We start from the raw sequence: 22379 nt of genomic DNA, 5'->3' as shown, positions 1-22379 counted from the left end.
GACTTTAAATATTTTAAATAAATATATCATAGGACAGTGGTGGTGAGCCTTTTACTCACCGAGTGCCAAACAGGTACGTGCTTTGCACGCACATGTGCCATCTGCATTAGCACATGGCTCCTCCCCGTGTGCTACATGCGCTGCATGTGCTGTACACGCAACTACACAATCTGTGTATTGGCATGGCTTTTGCGCGGCTCCCCCATGCGCTGTGCATACAATTGCACCATCTGTGCATGCGCACAGGTTTCGCACAAATTGTTACCTATGAGTGACAATAGCTCTGTCACCCGCATGCGCAAACGCGCGCACATGTGCAGGAGAGCTCCTAAGACTAGCTGGGTCCTCTGAATTGCGTGCATGCATACCAGAGGCCTGAACACAAGCTGGGCCATGCGCGCATGCCCAGCTGCAGGTGAGTTGGGTGACAGCTTGCATGCCCAGAAAGATGGCTCTGTGTGCCACCTCAGGCACGCGTGTCATAGGTTTGCCATCACGGTCATAGGATATTTCATTATTTTTCTCTTACATCTTTAGGAACAGCAAAACCATTAAAAGCTGCTCTATATTCTACGGAATGTGAAACATTAACTTCAGAGCACTTATGTTGATACCTTAGAAAAAACACTGGACATGACAACTTTGAACAGCAATTCCATAGTAAATATTTAGTATGGAAACATTGTCACTTGATATTTTATAGATATATAAGAAACTTTTATATACTTCAGAGTTATATACACATTTCTTAAAGGATCTTAGGGAATCATGGTGATAGTGAGTCCATGCTTTATTTATTTATTTTTTTCCCTGAAGTTGGATGGTTGCTTTTACTTAAAAGAAATTTGTTAAATTCAACCCATTTTTGAGATTCTAGGGAATCCCGGGTTGAAATTCAGCCAACAAAACTCAAGGGATGTCTTTGGGAAAATCATGCTTTCTCAGCCCAACCTTTCCTACAGGGCTATTGTGAGAAAAGTTGGAAGTAAGAGTATTATGGCCAATGCTCTGAGCTCCTTGAGAAAAATCAGAGGGAGGGAGGGAGGAAGGACATTTAAATTAGACCTGTGCATAACATGAAATATATATTTTCTTTCAAAACTGAAATATACACATTGTATTCTGGGATATAAGAGGGCAGGAAGGAAAGCATAGCCAGCCTTTCAAGATTCCTTCACTATAGCTTGTATCATTAAACATAGTTCCAGTCTCTAAACTTGTGGATTCAGTTTCCTTGAATTGCTGACACATCAAGAGAATAGCAGAAGCATACATGTGATTGTGAAATAGGGAGCTGATAAGAAAAACTTGATCATCAGAACATTTAATACTTATGTAAACTATAAATGGTACATAAAAAGAAGTACTCTTACATTTTACAGTTGTGGTATTATTGGATGTATATGCTTTTCAACTTTTATCATGCGTGATGAGTATAGAGATATTTCTATGTTCTTCAATATTTTCTTCTGAATATACAAGCATAATTCTGTGCCTGTGTATACTCAAGCTTGCTTGATACAGAATAACAGAATCTTCTAGTCTAGTCCAACCCGCTACTTAGGTTTACAACTTGAGACTGTTCTTTCCCTCCTCCCGAGAATTGAATAAAACGCTCCTACATGGAGACCATTTCATGTAAAATAAGCTTGTTGCTCTTCCCTGACACTGTATGTATACTCATACCTCAACAAATTATAACTTTCATCTCATTAACTTTTTTTTTTGCTTGCATAGACATGTGCCCAACCTATGTCACAAAGATCCCTCAGTGCACGGTCTCCACACAACACTGGAAAATTCTAGCAAGGCTAGTCTTAAGACTAGCAGCTTACAGTAAGCTAGTCACCATAGTTTTAGACAATAATGATGACACAATAAAAGTAATGAGATTCTATCAGACTGTGACCTTCAGAGAACACCTAAAGCTATGTCACAGAAGCAGATGAATTACAGATTAAAGATTCTCTGGTGATTCTGCCACACATATCTCCTCTAATTTGCTCCAAGTTATTTCTTTTTTAACTCTCTAACTTGCTTTTAAGAGCAAGTCCTTGACATTTGACCTTCTCCAAACCTATAGTTCAGAACAGCTTGAGTTTCCTGAAGGTTGTTTCTAGGCTGTTTCAACGGACATGGTACATGTGATATTGTACGTATGATTAAATACCTTTTAATCATCTTTGCTTTTCAGAAACATATCTAAAACTGGAATCAGTGAATGATCTGCACTGCAAATCTCATAACCCTGAACAATGACTGGAGAAAAATCTTTCTTGAAATCTTTCTACTGTCTAATGATGTAGGTACTGAAAATCTCCATGTTGCTTCTTGTGGCTTGAAATTTGGTACTTGCCAATCTCTTTTCCTTTGAATATGAAGGTACAGTAAATATATGCAGTATAATACTGGAAGATGAAGATAGACCTCTCTGGGTGAAAAACAATGCTGCATTATACCGGTAAAGTGACATGCAATAATTTTGCCCCCAGGACTGAAATAAAGCCTGATTTTTAGCTTCTTTTATGTTAACATTGTTCTTGTTGTTATAACAAGCCATTTTGCCCTATTCTCACAATTAATCAAATATTTGAATAAAGAATATTCATTCATTATAGGTAGTCCTCAACTTATGGCCACAATTGAGTCCAAAATTTATGTTGTTAAGTGAGAAATTTGTTAAGTGAGTTTTGGCCCATTTTATGACTTTTCTTGCTACATTTGTTAAGCGAATTAAAGCAGTTGTTAAATTAGTGACACATTTGTTAAGTTGGCTTCCCCATTGATTTTGCTTGTCAGAAGATTGAAAAAGGTGATCGTATGACTCTGGGACACTGCAACTGTCATAAATGTGAATCAGTTGTCAAGTACCTGAATATACATCTTGTGACCATAGGGATGCTGCAATAGTCATAAGTATGAAAAATAGTCATAAGTCACTTTTTTCAGTCCCATTGTAACTTTGAACAGTTGTAAGTAACTAAGTGAGCTGTTTTAAGTCGAGGACTACCTGTATTTATTCTAATAAGATCTTTATTTAGCCTAATGTGATATTAGTACGTTGAACTGTACACAGTTGTCTTCTTGCACAATATTAACTGTATCTATGCAGGATTCTGCAACTGTCTAAACTACACAATAAGCCAGTAAATCAAGCAAAATATTTGACATTTTATGTGCCAGATCATTATCTGGGATGTGCTGTACATGATGTTCCTAGCAACAGTTACAGAAAATTACACTTTGTTTTCAAAATGATCTCTGCAATCATTAGGATTTAAGCACATAATGAAGTGTTTATGGGGAGACACACATGATAGTACCAATGTTGTTATTTTGATCTTGTGAGAATATAGTTCTGAAATTTGGGATGTCACAATCCAGACAGCACTGACACATCATTCCATAATATTTTCTTATAATTAAAAAAAATGTAGTATTTATAACATGCAGTCTGAAGATTTTCAATTTGGAGATACATTAGAATGCAGATGTCACTTGCAGCAGAAATATTGAAATGATGGAGAGATTGCAAGAAAATATACTGAATGAAAAGTTAAACAAGAATTGTATCTCAGTGGATACAGAGAGATGTTGAACCTGGGATCACATCTTGAAGATGAGGGTCCTAGGATATTTGTTACAAAGAAAGAACCTGGGAGCCCTTTGGATCAAAACCTTCTTAGGGTTTTCTGTATGCTAGAAGACTTCAGGACTGAAGGAGCTGTGGTTTGGACTGATCTAGCCATACTTTACATGGAGTGATTTTTGATAAGATAGATGAAATGTCTTAATGAGATGCTGATTAAAAGAACACATGTAAAGTTGCAGTAGGGACAGCACATGCATCTTGGATTATTGAAATTTAAACTTGATTATGATCTGTGGCCAACGTAGAACATCACACTTTTTAAAAAATAGGTCACAAGATAGAATGGGTAGAACATAGTGTAAACAGTCAGGATGGCGTTAACTTTATACTATTTGGATAGCAATAGTATAAACTTTATACTATTTGGATAGTATAGTAAATAGTAGAACAGTATAAATTCAGAGCTACAGTATAAGAATATGTAATTGGGAGCCTAATTCCAGATGAAGACAAAATGGATACTATCTGGGTAAACTCTGAATCACTAAAAATTACCTTATAAAATATTCCAAGCAATGCATATGATAGGAGACATAAAAAAGTGATTCTAAAAATCCTGACCCAACACAAAAGCATGCATGTAAGAAAAACGTAACTATTCTACAAAAATTATTACAAGGACGCTTCAGAGGAAAGGGACAAAAAACTGTCTAAGGAAAAAAAAAAGCCAGTTACTGATGACATTTTGGAGGAACCAACATATTCCTGATGTTACATGTCCCCACACAAAATGTACCTAGATTACTTTATGATGGAGCTGTTTCCAGAACATAAGAAAGATGCACAGAAATGACCTGGGAAGCCCACTAGTGATGGTCTAATAGATAAACTTCAGACAGGGTTATAAAATTCTTATCAAGTAGCACATGCTGAGTTACTCCTGCCTCGCCATCCTGACAAGGACACCATTGTTGGTGGATAGGGGATTGTTTTGATATTTCTCCTCTAGCCCCACTAAAAGGAGGGCACCTCCATCGCCAGGGGAAAGGCTTTTCTGTGAGGTATGAGGAAGGTTCTAAAACCTTCCTCATACACATATAACAGAATTTCACTGACATTTGATTTAGAAGATCCTTTATGTGCTGCTCCATTGGCAGTATAGGAGCTCTACCTAGATCAGTTTGCCACTCCACATCCATGAATGTTGTTTAATGACAAGAGTTACCTGATCTATTTAACACTTTACTGTATGTGGAGAAAGGCATATGATTGTAATTAGCTTATAAAGGAACTCATTCAATAACTTAATTATCTGACAGTATCCGCCCTCAGATAGGACAGTAAATGACAAGTAAGAGCCAGAGTCTGGCCTCTGCCTCCTGACTGAAGATGTAAGAGATACATTCTGCATGTCCAGAAACTTTCGTTTTTAAAGAAATGACATCCTTTTAGCTAAAATCTTTCTGTTAAACTTTGATTGCATATTTTAGCATTATGGATTAGCAACTTTGCTTGCAAAGTTTCATGGGTAGGGCATCAACTAGGCCAGCTTCATAAAATAATCCCTACAAGGAGAAGGTTTTTGTTCCTGAGCACAATAGATTCTTATTCAATACTTTTTCTGAGTTTTATCTGCTTTATTTCTTTCAGAATTAAAGAACTGCCTTCTCTATAGAAAATGAAGAGTAAATATGGCTCAGAGAGTACTAGTAAAACTAGATGTGTTGAAGCGATATGAGAAGAAAAAACTGAGCAAATATGACATGGTGGAGGTAACTTTTGAGATAACATACAGCAGAAATACTTGTGATTCAGCTTTTAGAACGTACAGTATGTTTTTTCCTATGAGCTTCAAGAAAACCACAGGAACTTGGATTCATTAGGATTCTCAGAACTGATTCAAACTTCCTGTGCATCAATAAAATGTGGAGTGAAACATAAAAGTACCTCTCAGCTTTACTGAGGACAATTAATGTTTCATAACTGGGTTCCCATTTGAACAATGTCATTGTTTCTATCAGCAGAACTGAAAGGAGTGAGTCTTCTCCTCCCTGGGATCCACGAAGTGAAAAAATGTCAAGATGGTGGCTACAATTGTGCAACTAAAATTCTGTTTTATGTGCATCACATAAAAATGGATAGGGTTTCAGTCAGGCTGTCGTGGCCACCATCTTGATTTTTCCCCACTACATCCTGTGGACACTCTTGACTTCATCTCTTGTCATTCTTCATACATCTCACAAAAAACTGTTCTGTAATATTTGGGATTGCGGAGCAGAGGATATATCTTTTGCCCCATTCTGATTGGAATGCAATTTCAACATTGGATGATCTGAATTTGTTTTTACCTATGTGTGTTCTCCAGAGGTGGGTTTCAGCAGGTTCTGACCAGTTCTGGAGAACCGGTAGTTCGGAGAACTGGTAGTAAAAATTCTGACTGGCCCTGCCCCCATCTAGTCTCTGCCTCCCAAGTCCCAGCTGATCGGGAGGAAATGAGGATTTTGCAGTAACCTTCCCCTAGAGTGGGGTGGGAATGTAGATTTTACAGTATCCTTCCCCTGCCATGCCCACCAAGCCACACCCACCAAGCCATGCCATGCCCACCAAGCCACGCCCACAGAACCGATAATAAAAATTTTTGAAACCCACCACTGGTGTTCTCTAAAATGTTACCTTTGTTAATCAGCCAAACAATGGAGGGAGTTAAGGAGGAGACTATGCTGGAAATCAGCCCACAAAATGCTGGAAACAGTCAAACAAATAGGAGGAGAGGAGGAGATTGAGGAATTATTCTGAAATCAACTAAATAGTTGGTGTTTGGGAGGGGATTAAGCTGAGAATTAATCAAATAGAACAAGCTGGAAGATAGTTAAATATTAGAGGGAGATATAGTGGAAAATATATTAGAAATTGGAGTAAATAAAATATGCCTTTGTGAGAAATCTGTGTAATATGTAAACTGGGAGAAAAAAAAAACTAAGATAAACTGATTTGAGGATAAGGGTCAAAGGATTAAAATTAGATAAAATGTTGTTTTATAAAATATAATAAAAATGGAGTGGTATTGAATTGAAACTAAGAATAAATGGTGATAAAATTGTAAGGTAAACACTTAACAAGAGGTTAGAATATTGTAAAAATTATTTTGATATGACTTGTATAAGATGAAGAATAAAGATATGTTTAGAATTGTTATGCAGATGTAAAAATGAGTGAAAGTGAATTTGAAACTAATTTTGAATAGATATAATGGATTTATATAGATGAAAATGTTAAATTTGAGGTAAAATTGGTTTTTTCTTAAGTTTTGAATTTCTTTTTTATCTTTTTTTTTCTTTTTTTGTTTATTTATAAAAGATGTAATGGAAATTGTGAATTGAGCTTGTGAAAGGAATGTAAGCATGGTAACCATCTATGACCGGATCGAGATTTTTGCTCTTGAAAGTTATGTTTTTATGTTTAAATTTGAAAAAATAAATAAAAAATATTTACAAAAAAAATAAAATAAAATGTTACCTTCATTTGTATGTGTTTATGCCTTTAAAAATGAACCTTTTAAACACCAAGCTGCCGCTTTCCTGATAAGGCTAGTTTTAAAAGGACTTACATGATACTGTAGCTAGCTACTCACACAAGCTATATAAGTATTAATATTTTTAAAAACTAACCTGGTGCTTTACATAGTAGTGAAAAGTGAGTTTACAAGCTAGATACTAATGATTTCCATGTATGTGTGTGTGTTTTTAAATCAGTCTCAGAATCTTGGGAAAGTACAATTAAAACCCTATCACAGAACTCCATTGACATTTGATTTTAAATTGTTTTATGAACCTACAACTAAGAAATCAAATATTCCAGCAATTCCGTCTTTACATAATTCATACATTACAGAAAAGGAGCAGAGTTCAACTGTGCTGCCTGAAAGGTAAGACTTCTTTGATCTGATCTGAGCAGGTATTGCAGTTTTGCCATGTATTGTCCACTTCTGTCAAGACCACAATGAGTGTTGAGTGGCATGTTAAGAGCCACATTTTAAAAGTAGCAGAAGGTTTTATGAAAAATCTTCCAGAGTTTAAAGGATATAAAGGGATGTTCTAAACATCTGCAAGCCACCCACTTTTCCAAATTACACACACATTTATACAGCTCAGGGTAATTCCATAAATCCACTCCATATTTTCAGCTTCACTACCATCAGCATCACAAAGGTGAATAAAAGGAACCAAGAATCACCACTACATTCAACACTGCTGAAGGAGAAATAAAGATTCTTTTATTGCCGCTCCATGCAACAGTGATATAAACCAAACTGCTTGTGCACATACACCTCATACACATATTCACTTTGTACTATGTGAATATTTTTGGTCCCATCAGTGCAGATCTTTCAGAACTTGGGTTGGATAGAATTGGCAGGCTAAGAAAGCTGACAGATGTGATGTAAAGACAGAGAGGTTTCATCAAGGAACCAGTACAATATAATGCAATGCAATACAATACAATAATGGACAATGCAACCATTGCAAAAGTAGGACAAAGAAGCTTGAGATATTCATCCACATAGAACACACTTATCCAAGAAAGCTCATTGGATGGCTTTCGGTCATTCATACTTTCTCTGTCCAACCTTCCTCACAGGATTGTAGTTGTGGGGAGGAGGAGACGTGGAGAGAGCACTATCTATACACCTTCAGTTCCTAATATAATAAATAAAAAATAAATACTTGTTTACAGAGGCCTGTGAGCTCTTTAGAAACTAATTCCATGCAAATGTGTGTGTGTGTAAATCTACCCTAAATGTTCACAAATTATTGAAGTTCTTTTCTCGAACTGTTGCAGGACATTTACATTAAGCCAATTTTGTATTTTACAGATGGGATATTCCTAGTACTTCAAGCTCTGCATTATCAACACACTTCTCTAGGAATAATTATTCTGGCAAATCTGCTGTGAGGCCATCTAGTGCTCCAAGTTATCTGAAATGTAAGGCAAATGATCTGAAAGACATATTCATTATATTTATTTAGTAAATTTTCAACTGGAATCTATGCCTGGTTTTTCAATCATTGTCAGCCACAGTTTACTTAACCGATCTTTATGTAATAAATCACAGTTGCCTGAGATCACATGATCCATTCAATCAAGATTTCTTAATCTTTTGGGGGGATGGACCCTTTTAAGAATCTGGTAAAACTATGGACCCCTTTTCAGAAAAATATATTTAAATGCTTAAATGAATTCGTGAAAATCAAGTTGCAATTTCTTCCCCATCTTAAGTTCGTGGATCCCCTGAAATCTGCTTATAAACCCCAAGAGGATCCATGAACCCCAGATTAAGAACCTCTGCACTAAATTGTAAATAATATTTTTTCAAACCAGGAAAGCTGGGTTCACATAATACATTAAGCCAGATATTCTCAAGCTTTGCAGTCCCTAAAATAATAAATAAATTTGTATGAGCCCCCATATCCCAAAAGAAAGTGAATTATTTTGTTGGAATTCGGCTTGGGCAAGAAATAAAGAAATAAATATGCCAAACAATTTAATTTTTAATCACTTACCGGTAGATATCATAGGAGTTTGTGCAAAGCAAGAAGCAAAGCCCAGCAAAGTTCTGACTGCACTTCTACTCTTTATGTATAAAACTGATTTGGTTAAAAAAAGGAAAAACTATGTGACCTCACTAAGAAAATCACATATTAAGCACTAAGCCACAAAGTAATAGTTTACCATGGAGTGGAAATCCAAACTTGCAAGGTATTAATCATTATTTTATAATTAATGAAGGATTCTAAATTTTAATTCTCTCTCTCTCCTCTCCCTCTCCCCCCCTGTGTTCTAAATACTTACATACCTATCTTCCCCAATTTTTAACTCATTTCTTTCACTCCTGCTGCTTCCTATGGCTTTTGTCTTTCCTTTTTTAAAGCCTATGCCAATGTTGGCGTTGGTACCTGGGAAAAGAGAAGTTTGCCATATGAGAAATATATTCAAATTCTATATAATTTGAAGGTTGTGGTTGAAATAAAGTGCCACCTCATTTACATTTCCTGTTATAAATATAAAAACTTTACTTTTTAATTCTATGTACTTCTTTTTACAATCCATCTGACATCAGCAATTCTTTTGATGTGGGATAGTACGTCTTAAACATTGCTGATAAAAACTTTGCAATGTATTACACAATTCCTTTGAATACATACACCAAATTCTCTTGAACATGATCTTCAGATATTAGATGTCACTTTCCATAATTTCCATCTAGAGTAAATATCTGATTTCTCAAAAATAATAAGTATATTGTTTGGATAATCCATCTAAGCATTCCAGATTGCAAGCAGTGGTGGGTTTCAGCCAGTTCGCACCACTTCGGGAGAACCAGTTAACTTTCTGAGCAGTTTGGCGAACTGGTTATTGGAAGAAATCATTACGGCAGAGAACCGGTTGTTAAATTACTTGAATCCCACCACTGATGCCAAGGTCACATAGAGAAGCCCCTTTTAAGGCAAGCTCTGCCTTGTTTTTTCCTAATAGGCCTCTGCACTTATGCTGTGTGATATTTATTCCTATTTTATTCTGGCTTTTGTTTTCATAATGTATTTCTAAAAGCTAACTTGAAGACTGCAGATGGAAGCTTCTTAATCCTGAAACAAAAGTTAAAGCAAAAAAATGCTTATTCCACCTCAGAAGTTCAGATAATACCAGAAACATTATCAAATGTAAGTTGTACTATTGAGAATGTCATACCTTTTTTTTTTTTTGAAAACCACAGAATTTATCACACAATGTATGCCCCTTGCTTTTGTATGTCAAGATTTAATTTTTCTTTTCTTTTTTTAGAAAATCCTAAAAAATTCAAATCAACCTACAAAGCACGATTTCAAAAATGATAAAAGAATAAATGAAATCTCATGCCACTACAATTTAGGAAAATAATCAGCAAAATGCCTTTTTAAACATATTTTTTTCTTTTCTTTTTCACAGCTGATCATCTCAAGGAACATGTGATGATCTCAGTTTTGTTTCATCATACCTTTCATTTCACTTAAAATCTACCATTTCTGCTTCTTTCATTCCAAATCATAATTATCCATATGCCACTGTTCTCCCAGATAGATATAAAGTAATAACATCCACCACAGCTTCATTCTACCAAAACTTCCACCTAAAGGTTCATAATAAGATAAAGAAGATATAGCTTAGATTATCCATACTAATGCTGAGGTCAGTGCCACTCGGTTTGAGCCAGGTTTCCTCAAATTCATCCAAAATTTTAGTTTTACCCCAAAGGTTATCAAACTATTACTGTATATATTAATTGGCAAATCTAATCTAGCAATTATTTGTACCAACATAATCTTGTTCACATGCCAACAACCAAAAAGGTGAATGCTGAATTATATTGTTTAGAATTGAATAATCAAAGCAATCCAATGTAAACTATTGACTTGATTTGGGTCTCTAGGTTGATTTGATTAAAATCTCTGAATTAGATTGTTGATTCAGACAATTTTAGGGAGGGAAGCATTTCAACAGGTGTGAAGGCTATCACCCTTAAATCAATCCAGGGACAAGAAGTTTAATTTAATAATTTGATCTGGATCAATGACCCAATTGAAAAAAATTAATTTGATTCAAATCAAACTATCTTTGAACTGAAACTCCCTATCAAATCTTCACATAGTTGCAATATTCAAGCTTTTATTATTGACAGTGGAATATTTCTAATCAATGTATCAGTTATAAAGCATGCATACACAAAGGTAATATGAAATATTCTTTTACTCTTCTTTGAATGTTTTGTTTTACACGCAGCTGTTTGCTGAAATGCCATAATTTTCTCTGATTATCCCATTCTTCTTTTTTGTGCTTTCATATCGGTCTTGATTCCTGCTCATACCATTTTCTTGGCAACATTTTCAGAAGTGGCATGCCAGTGCCTGTTTTGTAGGGCTGAGAGAGAGTGGCTGGCCCAAAGTCACTCAGCTGGCTTTGTGCCTAAGATGGGACTAGAACTTAACATCTCCTGGTTTCTAGCCTTTAACTACTACACAAAATTGGCTCTCCTGTATTACACCGTGAGGTAAAAAGAACACATTTTGGATTTCTTTCCCAAGAGGAAAGATAATGGTATAAAGTATTTATGTTCAAAGGGGTGAAGGTGTATTTTTCCTTATGACAGGTTAGCAATAACTGTATGATTTCTCCCTTTTCATCATCTTTCTTAAATACAAGGAAATGGTTGATGTTTTAGGCACAGAAGATTGGAGTTTCTGGAAAGTATGGTTAAAAAATGTCAGGATGGTGGCTGTACTAGTATGATCAAAGCTCTCAGTCATGGCCGCCATCCTAACCTTTTTGATCATGCCCAATGGATGCTCCTGAATAGATAGCTCATGCAAACAAATATACTGTTAATTGAAATTAATACATATAGACTGTATGTCATCATAAGATAGCAACTAAGATGAAATTACCCATTTAACCCTGGAGTAATTAATACCAAAAAAAAAAAAAAAGACATGATCACAATCTGATTTAAATTCCAGCAGTTAAACTTTCATTAACTTTGCTATGATCAGATTAGCTGGAGACAGCAAGGAGAAAGAGAGAGATAAAAATGTGATGACTAGCCAGAAAAAGTGAATAATAAAAGATAATGAGCTCTTTCAACAAGTCCCTGTAAGCAAACAGAAAATAACAGTGTACAGGGCCTCTGTTCTAATACTGCCATTTCAATGCGGGTTTATGCAATTATGTAAGAGAGTACGTGTCTGGGAAAATGCCATTTTAAAATGCTCCTGCAAATAGGAATAAGCTATATCAGATCCGTAGAGTGGAGTTGGTCACGATTGAATGGCTGATGACAACAATGATATCAGAACTGTTTAGAAAAGATTTTCTGAGATTTTCCCATATTAAGTAAAGTGGAATATCAAAAAGTGATGCCTTGTTTGCACAAGTTGATAACAGTTGTAATGAAAATCTATGCCTCTAGACTTCAGTGAAGTCCACTGTCAATCATGGAAGGAAGTTGGAGGAAGGAAATTACAGATAACTCAATAATGGTCACATGAGTTGGAGCACATAAGTGGTTCATCGCAATGGATCACACAGATATGGCTTCCCTGCCTGTAACACCAAGCAAGATGATCATAAATGAATAACAATGGTCATTCATGATGTGTGAAAGCACCTTTGCTTGATAGCGTTAAATCAGGCACCATCTATACCTCTAGTGATATTTTGAACTTATGTTGCACATCTTTTCCAGCTGAATTTGTTACCTGCAAGAACCTGTATTAAATGGGATGGAGAGACATCTATCAGAGAGAGAAAAGGTTGGATCAAATAACTACTCATTATGAACCACAGCAAATACTTTTAAATAACACATAGATTTCAGGAATGGAGGACTAGTTCATATATTCAATACAGTTGAAAGAATTGTTTTAGCATTGTATATCTTAAGACTGAACTTCAAAGGCTGAAAAAAAATAGCTTGGATTCCTGAACAAATAGCATTTGGATTAAGGTTGATTTATTTAAATGTACTTCATTTTCTATGACTGATGCATTTAAAATAAATGTAAAGACATATTTTATTACAATTATCTATTTCATATGCACAATTGATTCAAATAAGTTTGTTGCTTGTAATGTTCTTACAAGAATAAGCAACAATAGGTTGCAAAGTTTGGAAGTGAAGGAGCCAGTCACAAGAAGTGGACCAGAGAAGAGAATGAATGAAGAATGAATGGATTAGTTAATTAATTAATGAACAAATACAAATAAACTAAGACTAATGCTGGAGATTTTCTTCAGCTCAAATGTTACTAATAATGTTGAATATTTCCTGATGACTAACTCAAACATTAGGGTAAACAAGATGCCAATCCAAAAACATCCCCCCAAAGTGACAGATTTAATTCTGGATGAAAACATTCACAGATGTGAATTAGCCTAATCTTAAAATGCAAACAAATTGGCCAAAAGCCTGAAACTGTCTTTGTGACTCACTGGCTCCACAGGGTAAACAGCCTGTAGTTTGGACATTGCGCTAGGATGTGAATCAATCCCCAGATCAATCTCTTAATCATAGTTATGCTAGTTATATCTTCTCCACTTTTTTCCAAGCCATCCAACTGTAAGCCAATTTTCCCTAACTTGGTTTCCATTTGGGTAGACTAGAATTCAGCCCCTTTAATTCTCAACCAAAAGTTATGCTGGCTGCAAATCACTTGTAGTGCCAAATATCTAAAAGGCATTAGGATGAGAATGTCCAACTGAAATTATTACACTAGGCATTTTTGTGTGTGAAGAAACAAATGGCTTCTATTTGCTGATAGCACTGTATTTTTGAACTATTGCTATTTCAGATGACATAATAAATCGGTCTGAGGCCAGAACGAAACCTACTCAAGATCTGAGAATGGAAAATAAATTCATAGTTGGTACAAGTGATCATTTGCGAACAATTGGCCAGGATGAAAGGTAATTAACCATAATTAGAAAAAATATTTTCTTTCTTTAAAATGAGAGCTGTAGATCATTTTTCATTTTTATGTTTACTGTTTAGACTTATTTGAGTGTTGGTCTTTATCCCCCATCAGAGGGATGGAACTGGCAAGGATACGATATAAAGTCAGTGAGACAGTCCCACTGTAAAAGGAAATGGGGATTCCTTTAATTTCCCCTTTCCAGAAAAAAAACAACAACCTTGCAAGCCCCCAATTTACTTACACATGTAATTGTAAGTTTAGGTTTGTAAACTACCTAGAATCACCTTTAGGCATGGCATCTCATAATAAATAAATACATCCTGAAAATCTTATCTGAACAAGCAATAGTTCTGGGACTAATTAGCTGAACTCTGAATCCAGGTGTCATTTATGTTGTGCTTCTTTCAAGGCAAAACCAAGGCCTATTATAGCAAATACATTTTAGAGACAATTCTTAATAAAAATATAGAACTTATTAGGCCTTGTGTATTGACAAGCATATTTAAAAGTAGAGTCTGTGGCATCATCTCTCCATCAGTTTTGTGAAGAAAGCCTTTCCTTTCCCTTCCCTTCAATCAGCACATCTAAATCATAAAATAAAATGAATAATTATAATAATTTCCTCCTACCTATTGAAATCTATTCTTATTTAACACAGCATTGAAAGCTAGAATATTAAGACTTAATGTTAAAAGAAACCGACATTTTGCTTATATAGAAATAAAAGACAAATCAAAAAAGGAAAACAAATAAAAAGTTCAAGTCTTAAAAAAGTAAACTTAAGAAATTTGTAAGTGACTTCTGACTTTTTCAACAGATAATTACAATCTTATTGTCCTTCCTTCATTAGATATTAAACAAATCCATCTACCTCCTCATTTAATCCATAGTCTTCAGATCCAGAATATAGAATAACAGAGTTGAAAGAGACTTTGGAGGTCTTCTAGTCCAATCCACTTGTCATACTAAAGATTGTCACAAAATCTATTACCATGTTTCCCCGAAAATAAGACCCTGTCTTATATTTTTTTGAACCCTGAAATAAGTGCTTGACCTTATTGCCATGTGCTCAAAAATCCCAATTGGGTTTATTATCAGGAGATGTCTTATTTTGGGGAAAACAGGGTAGTTTCCCTGAAAATAGGACCTATCCTGAAAATAAGCCCTAGCCCGACATCCAGGACTACACCTAATATAAGCCCTACCCCAAAAATAAGCCCTAGTAAAGGAGGGTGGGCATGGCCAGCATAGAAGGCAGAGTGCACATGCAGGCCAATGATGGATCATTTGCCTTCTGCTCTATTCAGTCTCAGAGTGTGCCGACCAAGGTACCAGCCGGCTGCAGCTGCTGCCAGATTCCATCGGTCCCTGCGCACTTGCTGGCTCTTGTATGCGCGGCAGGGAGCCCAGTCAGCTGATTGCCCTGAAATTGTGTTTCCCTGGGGCCCAAAAGAACATAAGACCGGGTCTTTTTTTTGGGGAAACACGGGTAGATATTATTTGGTCACTGATTGCATTATAACTAGGTACTGTTCTCACTTATGAAAACTCACTGTCTCAACACTGGTTTTTCATGTCCTGAGTAGTAAGTGGTGTGATCTGATTGAAAATGTCCAAGTTCAGTTCATCTCAATTCATGGATTCCTAAAACATCAATGTGTAGTTGATTCTTTAACCTTCATTGTGTTAAGCTTCCCCACATTTTTGCTACTTATGTTCCATGTTCCCACTGTAATTCTGTCTTTGCACATTTGAATTTTTTTTTTCTATATGGGAACATCAGCAACTAAACATCCTGAAGGCTTTAATGTAGTCACCTTATCAACACTATTTGCACTCTGACAGATCCTCAGAAGCATGTTGTTGTTGTTGTTGATGATGATGTTATCCATTCAGTCGTGTCCGACTTTTGGCAATTCTATGGGCGGGGTTACTCTACATTTTCCAAACTTGCACTACTTGGGTTTTTCAATGCACTGGTTTGATGGTGTATTGCGTGTTGAGTACCATTCAATCTGAGAGGCCCATCATCTGGCATTATAATTGTCAATCATGTATCAATGTGGTTTCTTGGTAAAAATACAGTAGTGGTTTACCATTGTCTTCTCCTGTGGAGTACAGAGTGATGTCTTTTCTATTGTCACTAAACAAGCACCTGCCTCCAGTATCGTCCTATATCACTACTGTCCAATATAGGTGCCCACTTACTTTAGCTGGGAAGCTAGAATGACATTTAATTTTTGGGTGATCCTGCTGGGAATATACACTTGACATATAATGGTGTTCTCTGTTCAAACCCTTCCAACAACATCCCCTACCACAATATAGCAATTTATTTCTACATGCTATGAATTTGTTCCTTAAATTTCTTGAATCTCCAAAATTTCATCCATATCCAAATCAAGACTAGTTTTAAATAATTTTTTTCATTTCTCTATTAACATCTTTCCTAAATCTTCAGATATCCCATTAAATTTCAAATTATTTTTGTAATCCTGTTTAGCTGTTTCTGGTTCAGTTTCTGACTTGTTTAACTTTGTCATTTAATTTCTCTGAACTAAAACAGTTCCTCATGTCCTGTTTGCAAATCTTTAATTTTTTAATCTTGAGTTCTAATTTGGAATTGTTTGTTAATTTTTCAGATTTATCTTAAAAATAATGCAATTTTTCATTCAAATCTGGTTGTTTTTGTTGAATTAATTTAGTTACGCTACTTTCTACTATACATAATCTACTTTTAAGAAGATCTTTAATTTGTGGTCAACCAACAGAGAAATCAATGATTCTGCTTGGACTCTTCTCATTATGTTGTTTTTTTCTTAGTGTGTCATTTTCTACTCAAGTCTTTGCATTATATAAGATATATTATGTAAGACAAATTATCCAATTTGGAGTAAGATACAGATTCTATATAACATTTAGATACTATAATAGAGAACAGAGAATAATAGATTTGGAAGGGACCTTAGAAGCAAAAAGGAATAAAGAAAAGCCTTGAAGGAATTTTAGCTCTTAATGCTACAACCTAGCTAGACCCATTAAACTCTTAAAAGAAACTTTTAAAATACTGGCATTCTTTACATCAAAACTGGCATTCTTTATACCATTTCTAGTACAAAGATCCTGAGGTTCAATGTTGAAAATCATAAGTAGATATTCTTTATGTTGGAGCTCCCTCTTGCAGTTAAAAGACATAGAAGTTGTCAACAGGCAGACAGCTGGGATGATGATTGTAGGAAAGTAAATCCAAATAAGGCAAAGAGAATTATAATCAAAATACAGATGGGTAAAATTCTCATTAGTATAATATTGAACCTTAGATAACCAAGTGATCTGCTGTGTTATCCTTTGAGAGAAAGGTCATACAGGATATGATTGGAATATATGTTAACATTTAGGCTGATTATAAGTTTTTTTTTAACCCCAATGCTGGATGGTCCCATAATCATTTAAGAAGATCTAAGATCATTTAAGAAGAACATATATCATAAATAAAAATAATGTGATGGCTTCAATAATAAGTCAATAGTTACTTACCTAAACAGAATGACCAGTAGATGTGGGAATGATGTCCTATTTCCTGCCGGTTTTCCCATTGACTTTGTTTGTGGGAAATTGACAGGAAGTATTGGAACAACAACAGCCACGACTTCATGTATAAAATTGGTCTCAACATCATGGAAATTTCAATTCCACAGAAATTAAAAGTTCTGGATTGTTATGCATTATTTAAGCTAGTAGGTTTTAGGTATCATGATTCAAACATTTTTGCAGTGTAATGTACCATTTGAGTTAACTTGAAGGTACAAACAGACACAGACAAACCCCCAGGACAGTTTTAATAGTGTATAGTTGTTTTTATCAATCCCTGTCTCTCTTTAGCTTTCTCACAGAAAAATAGTAAAACAAAACCAAAGAATACTACCTTCTCCTCATAAAAAACCTTGTTATGTATGTTGATCAATTACCGTATAACCAGTGGTGGGATTCAGCCAGTTTGCACCACTTCGGGAGAACCAGTTGTTAACTTTCTGAGCAGTTTGGCAAACTGGTTGTTGGAAGAAAACATTAGGGCAGAGAACCAGTTGTTAAATTACTTGAATCCCACCACTGCGTATAACTCACAACAGCCTTTTTCCCTTTTATATGCAAATGAACTTTTTAACACTGTTACAAAAATCTGTTTAATAATTGAACAGTCAGAAGGAAAAAAATAAACCCAAAGAGTCAGCTTGGAAAGTTAATTAGTTTTGAGATCACAGAAACTTACATTCATAAATCTCAAAATCAAAGAGAGGACTTCAAAAGAGATATAATGAAAGAAAAAAAATGGACACTTTCATTAAAACCTAAAAGGCACCTTAATTGACTGTCATTGCTCACCACTCACCCCAAAAGTGTAGAGGGCTTTCAGAGAATACTTGAAGATTGTATTGTTTTCTAGACCTCCACAGAAGGAAAATTGCTGTTTTGCCAGATTTTTGAAAATTAGTGGTGATTAAAAACATTTTTTTCTATAGTCCGGAAAGAAGAAATCTGAAACAGTATATCCACTGAAACAACTCCATTGTCTCTCCAATGAGCTGTCATCTTGAAACCCCAAGACCTTATTTAATTGTAGGCTTTTTTTCTGATTTGTACAAACATGACAAAGTATTCCTGTTTCCAGTGGTGAAATTCAGCCGGTTCTATCCGGCTTGGGCAAATCGGTAGCGCCAGTGATGGGAGGCTCCAGCCACCCGCCCGGATGTCATTAAGTCCTGCTTTTGATCCTCTGTGCATGCGCCTCCTCCACGCATGCGCAGAGCCTTCTGCGCATGCGTGGAGGAGGCGTGCGTGCTCACATTTGAGAGCTGGTAGCGAAGGTAAGTGAATTTCACCCCTGCCTGTTTCCAATATTATTTGTACAATGGAAGCTATTAAAAAATGCACACAAAAGTTCCTTCTGATTAAAAAAAAAAATCATAGATGTCATGCTCCCTATGTATGCCATAATGAATTCAATATGGCAAACTTATTTTCAAGAGAAAAGAACAGCTAAGAAGAAAATGGATGTACCTTGCTAAACATTCAGCATCCTGACCTACTCCTTGCTGACTGAGGATACAGAAAGATATTGTTCAGATAGTTAAGAAATTGACTTCCTTATGGTCAAGGAAGTTGAAACAAGTCCTCCCTTAGTAACTGGGTGAGGCCAGCAGATTATGATCTTGCAAAATGTTGCCTAACATATCCAAGATGTTTTGACACACCAGGGATTTAAAGCTTTTTTTTTTTTAATTGGGCCAACAGGTAGCAATTAGGGACTTAAAATAGGTTCTTATTCTAACTTGATGAATTAACAGAGTCTTCCACTATATTTTCTGCTAGCTGTAGTGTTTGGTTTGTCTCCAACCCATATATAATATAGTCCAGTAATCCAACTGAGTGGTGATCATAGCATATTAGCCCAAGTAGAGTTGCAACTGAACCCCGAGCTGGAGACGAACAAAGGGTCCCCTGGCTGTGGTTTTCACCTGCTATCTAAGCAGGAACTAAGAATTAACTACTAATAATACAGTATTATTCATTTAAATGTTGATTGTCTAGTGATTATTAATCTTCTTGTTTTAAAGGAAAGCCAATCTTCCCAAAGATTATTTAATTAATGATGGACAAAACATTCAGGCTGGCTTTGTCCATGACATCAAAAGTGGTTTAAAAAAGAAGGAATTGCCTCTTCTGCCTCTGAGCATTATGGATGAACTAGAAAATTCAAATGGCAAAATAATCAGTGCTAGTTGTACCCAAGGAGAATCACAAAATCAAACGGTATGTGCTGTTTTCTTACCCTTTGCTCTTTAACCATTGTCATTGCTTTTAAGATTTTGTAAGCTAATAACATTTTATCACAAAAATCCAAATTTCCTTGAGTTTATGATGGATCTTTTTTGGGGGGGAGGTGAGGGAAACAATAAATTTTATGAATCTAATACAGAAGATGTATTAGCACTATCAGTTTTATTTGTGTTGTGCTACTAGTGAAAGATGCACGTTACTTATATCAGTGCAAGAAATGAAGTTGGAGATTGTGGGTTGGCATTATGAAAGTTATACAGTTGGAAATCTTTGGTAAAATTAGAGCATGAAATTGATTACAAAATGAATTAATGGGATCACTTTAAATCTTGCCCGTAAATCAATTGGACTTCAGATTCAGAATAAATATGCATGAGAATTTCTACCAATTTATGATTGGTAAACCCAACCCAGGGAGCAAATTTACCTGAATGTAGTAGAAAGTATTTATAGTTGAAAAAAGTGATAAATAGGCTTGTAGTGGCTTGGCTCTGCATCAGCCTGGCACTGCCCACTATGGAAACATTGGAATTGTTGAAACGTCACATTCTTTCTGAGCATCAATGGCAGTTTCCATATCTGGAAAAGGCTTTGTACCAAAGTGGTTTTACATAAGAGGCATAGTGAAGCATTATCACTATCCTCATACACAGGAAGAGATTGCAGACTTTTTGCAAAACAACTTCAAGGGGGAAGGATCTTACTTCTTCATTGAAAAGTTGTGCATCCGGGTAATGGATATTTGTCTTTAAATCAAATTTTGCTTTTTTCCCCCTACTCTCCAGGTACTGTAATTAAGTAAGATTATAAATTAGAAGATTTTGGCTATGGTACTGTTTTTTTTTTTTTTTTTACCACAAACTTACTTACTTCACTTTTGAAAAAGAAAATATTCAAAACATCCAACTACTATAGTACTAGGGCTATTCTGGACTTATATGTGAAAAATCCAAGTGTGATCTGTTGCTGTCTCTAAACTTCAATTTATGGTTTAAGATTAAACTTTTAAACTTAAATTTCTTTGCAGGGTTTATGCGAGTCTGGATATAAATTTGAACTTCTTGTTCAAATTAAGTTATATGAATGTGGTTTCGGGAACTTAAGAAATAGGCAACAGATAGTTTTAAATAATTTCAAGGGATACAGGTGTCAGTAGGAGCTCTCCCTAAGTATGTGTAACAGTTGTGTGCTACTAATTGGTATACAAGTTTCACTATCTCTTTCTTTTTGTAGAAAATGAGTGAATCCTTTCCCGTTTTTTGTCATGAAAGAAGCAGGTGGAAGTTTGCTTGGAATCAGTGGCTTTTGTTATATGGAAAGAAGACACTTGATTATTTGAATCAGGATAATGAAGCATGTATGGACCTAAACCCAGTTCTACAAAATAATTATGATGATTCCATTGCAATAATCAAAAGTAAAACATGTCCTCATTCTAATCTGACAGCAAAGAGGAAGAAAAAACCCACTTTTACTAGGAAACCAAAACGCATTACCATTCAGATTTTATCTTTGGAAAGGCAGTTAAGTAATCTTTCTGTAAATTCTCAGAAAGGGACATCTTTGGTTCAGAAAACCCAAGGGCATTTCACCAAAAGAATTACCAGGCATGTTGTAACCGAGAAAAATATTCTTCAAAATATGTCCCAGCGTAACAAAGACATTCTTATGGCAGATGGAAAAAAACCTATAGGTAATATGGAACCCAGTCTCTCAACTGTCTCAAGAATAAAATCCTCACTTGCAGGGTTTTTGAAAAAACCACTGACTAAAAGTAAAGAAAGATTCAAAAAGAATAATGCAATTGTTGATTACATACCCTTCCCAAAACCAATTCCAGTTTGTGAGGCTCCAGATGGATTGATTGGCCGTAAAGTGCCCAGTTTAGCGGATTGTCCCTTGAGAAAGCCCAGTGACAAACTATCAGCTGATAGAAGCAGCTCTGACCAGGATCCCTTCTTAAATGAAACTACAACTGACATGGAACTCAGAGCCCAGGATCTGGACTCATTGAAGAGAAAAAGTGGAGAGACATCTAGTGAGATGACAAGTTCATCCTTCCTGCTAGACTTAATAAACGAAAACCTGGAGTCTGAGAAATCAGCCGCATATTCAAAAGATGAGAGCAGTGGAGACTCTTCTACTGTGATAAGTATACCAACAGCATCACCTGTTACTTCAGAATCTCCATGCCTCTCAAGGCCTGGAACAAGTAACAGCTGCAGTGACAAAACAACATAGCTCCAACCTCTTGAGTTACTTCTTGTTGTGTGAAGTTTTTTGGACTGACAATAAATATGTACACACCACACAGTGGATTAATTTATTGCCATGTTATATCAGGTCATTTGTTGCAATAGTTAAAATATAGGTGGGGCATTGGAATTTAGCACTTTTCAGAGAGAAAATGAAGCTATATTGAAAATAACAAACAAGAAAAAAATATG

At 35.6% G+C, this 22379-nt stretch overlaps 1 protein-coding gene across 2 annotated transcripts; it reads left to right on the top strand.

Annotated features, from left to right (window-relative positions):
- Positions 1–1770: 1770 nt before the first annotated feature.
- LOC117674975 (uncharacterized) lies at positions 1771–22241 on the top strand. Of its 2 annotated transcripts, XM_034433249.3 has the most exons (10): positions 1771–1971; positions 2195–2302; positions 5243–5364; positions 7345–7517; positions 8466–8575; positions 10202–10311; positions 12867–12933; positions 13972–14086; positions 19710–19905; positions 21166–22241. In XM_034433249.3, exons 3-10 carry the CDS (start codon positions 5284–5286, stop codon positions 22171–22173), a joined length of 1860 nt encoding a protein of 619 aa, XP_034289140.2. In that variant the 5' UTR covers positions 1771–1971; positions 2195–2302; positions 5243–5283; the 3' UTR covers positions 22174–22241. The 2 variants fall into 2 exon arrangements, with proteins under 2 accessions (XP_034289140.2, XP_034289141.2); XM_034433250.3 differs by lacking the exon at positions 2195–2302 and having other exon boundaries at positions 1783–2152.
- Positions 22242–22379: the final 138 nt, after the last annotated feature.

Source organism: Pantherophis guttatus, chromosome 3 (assembly GCF_059756535.1).
Source record: "Pantherophis guttatus breed Tessera chromosome 3, ASM5975653v1, whole genome shotgun sequence".
Taxonomy (NCBI): Eukaryota; Metazoa; Chordata; class Lepidosauria; order Squamata; family Colubridae; genus Pantherophis; species Pantherophis guttatus.
This window is presented reverse-complemented; position numbering and strand designations above follow the sequence as displayed.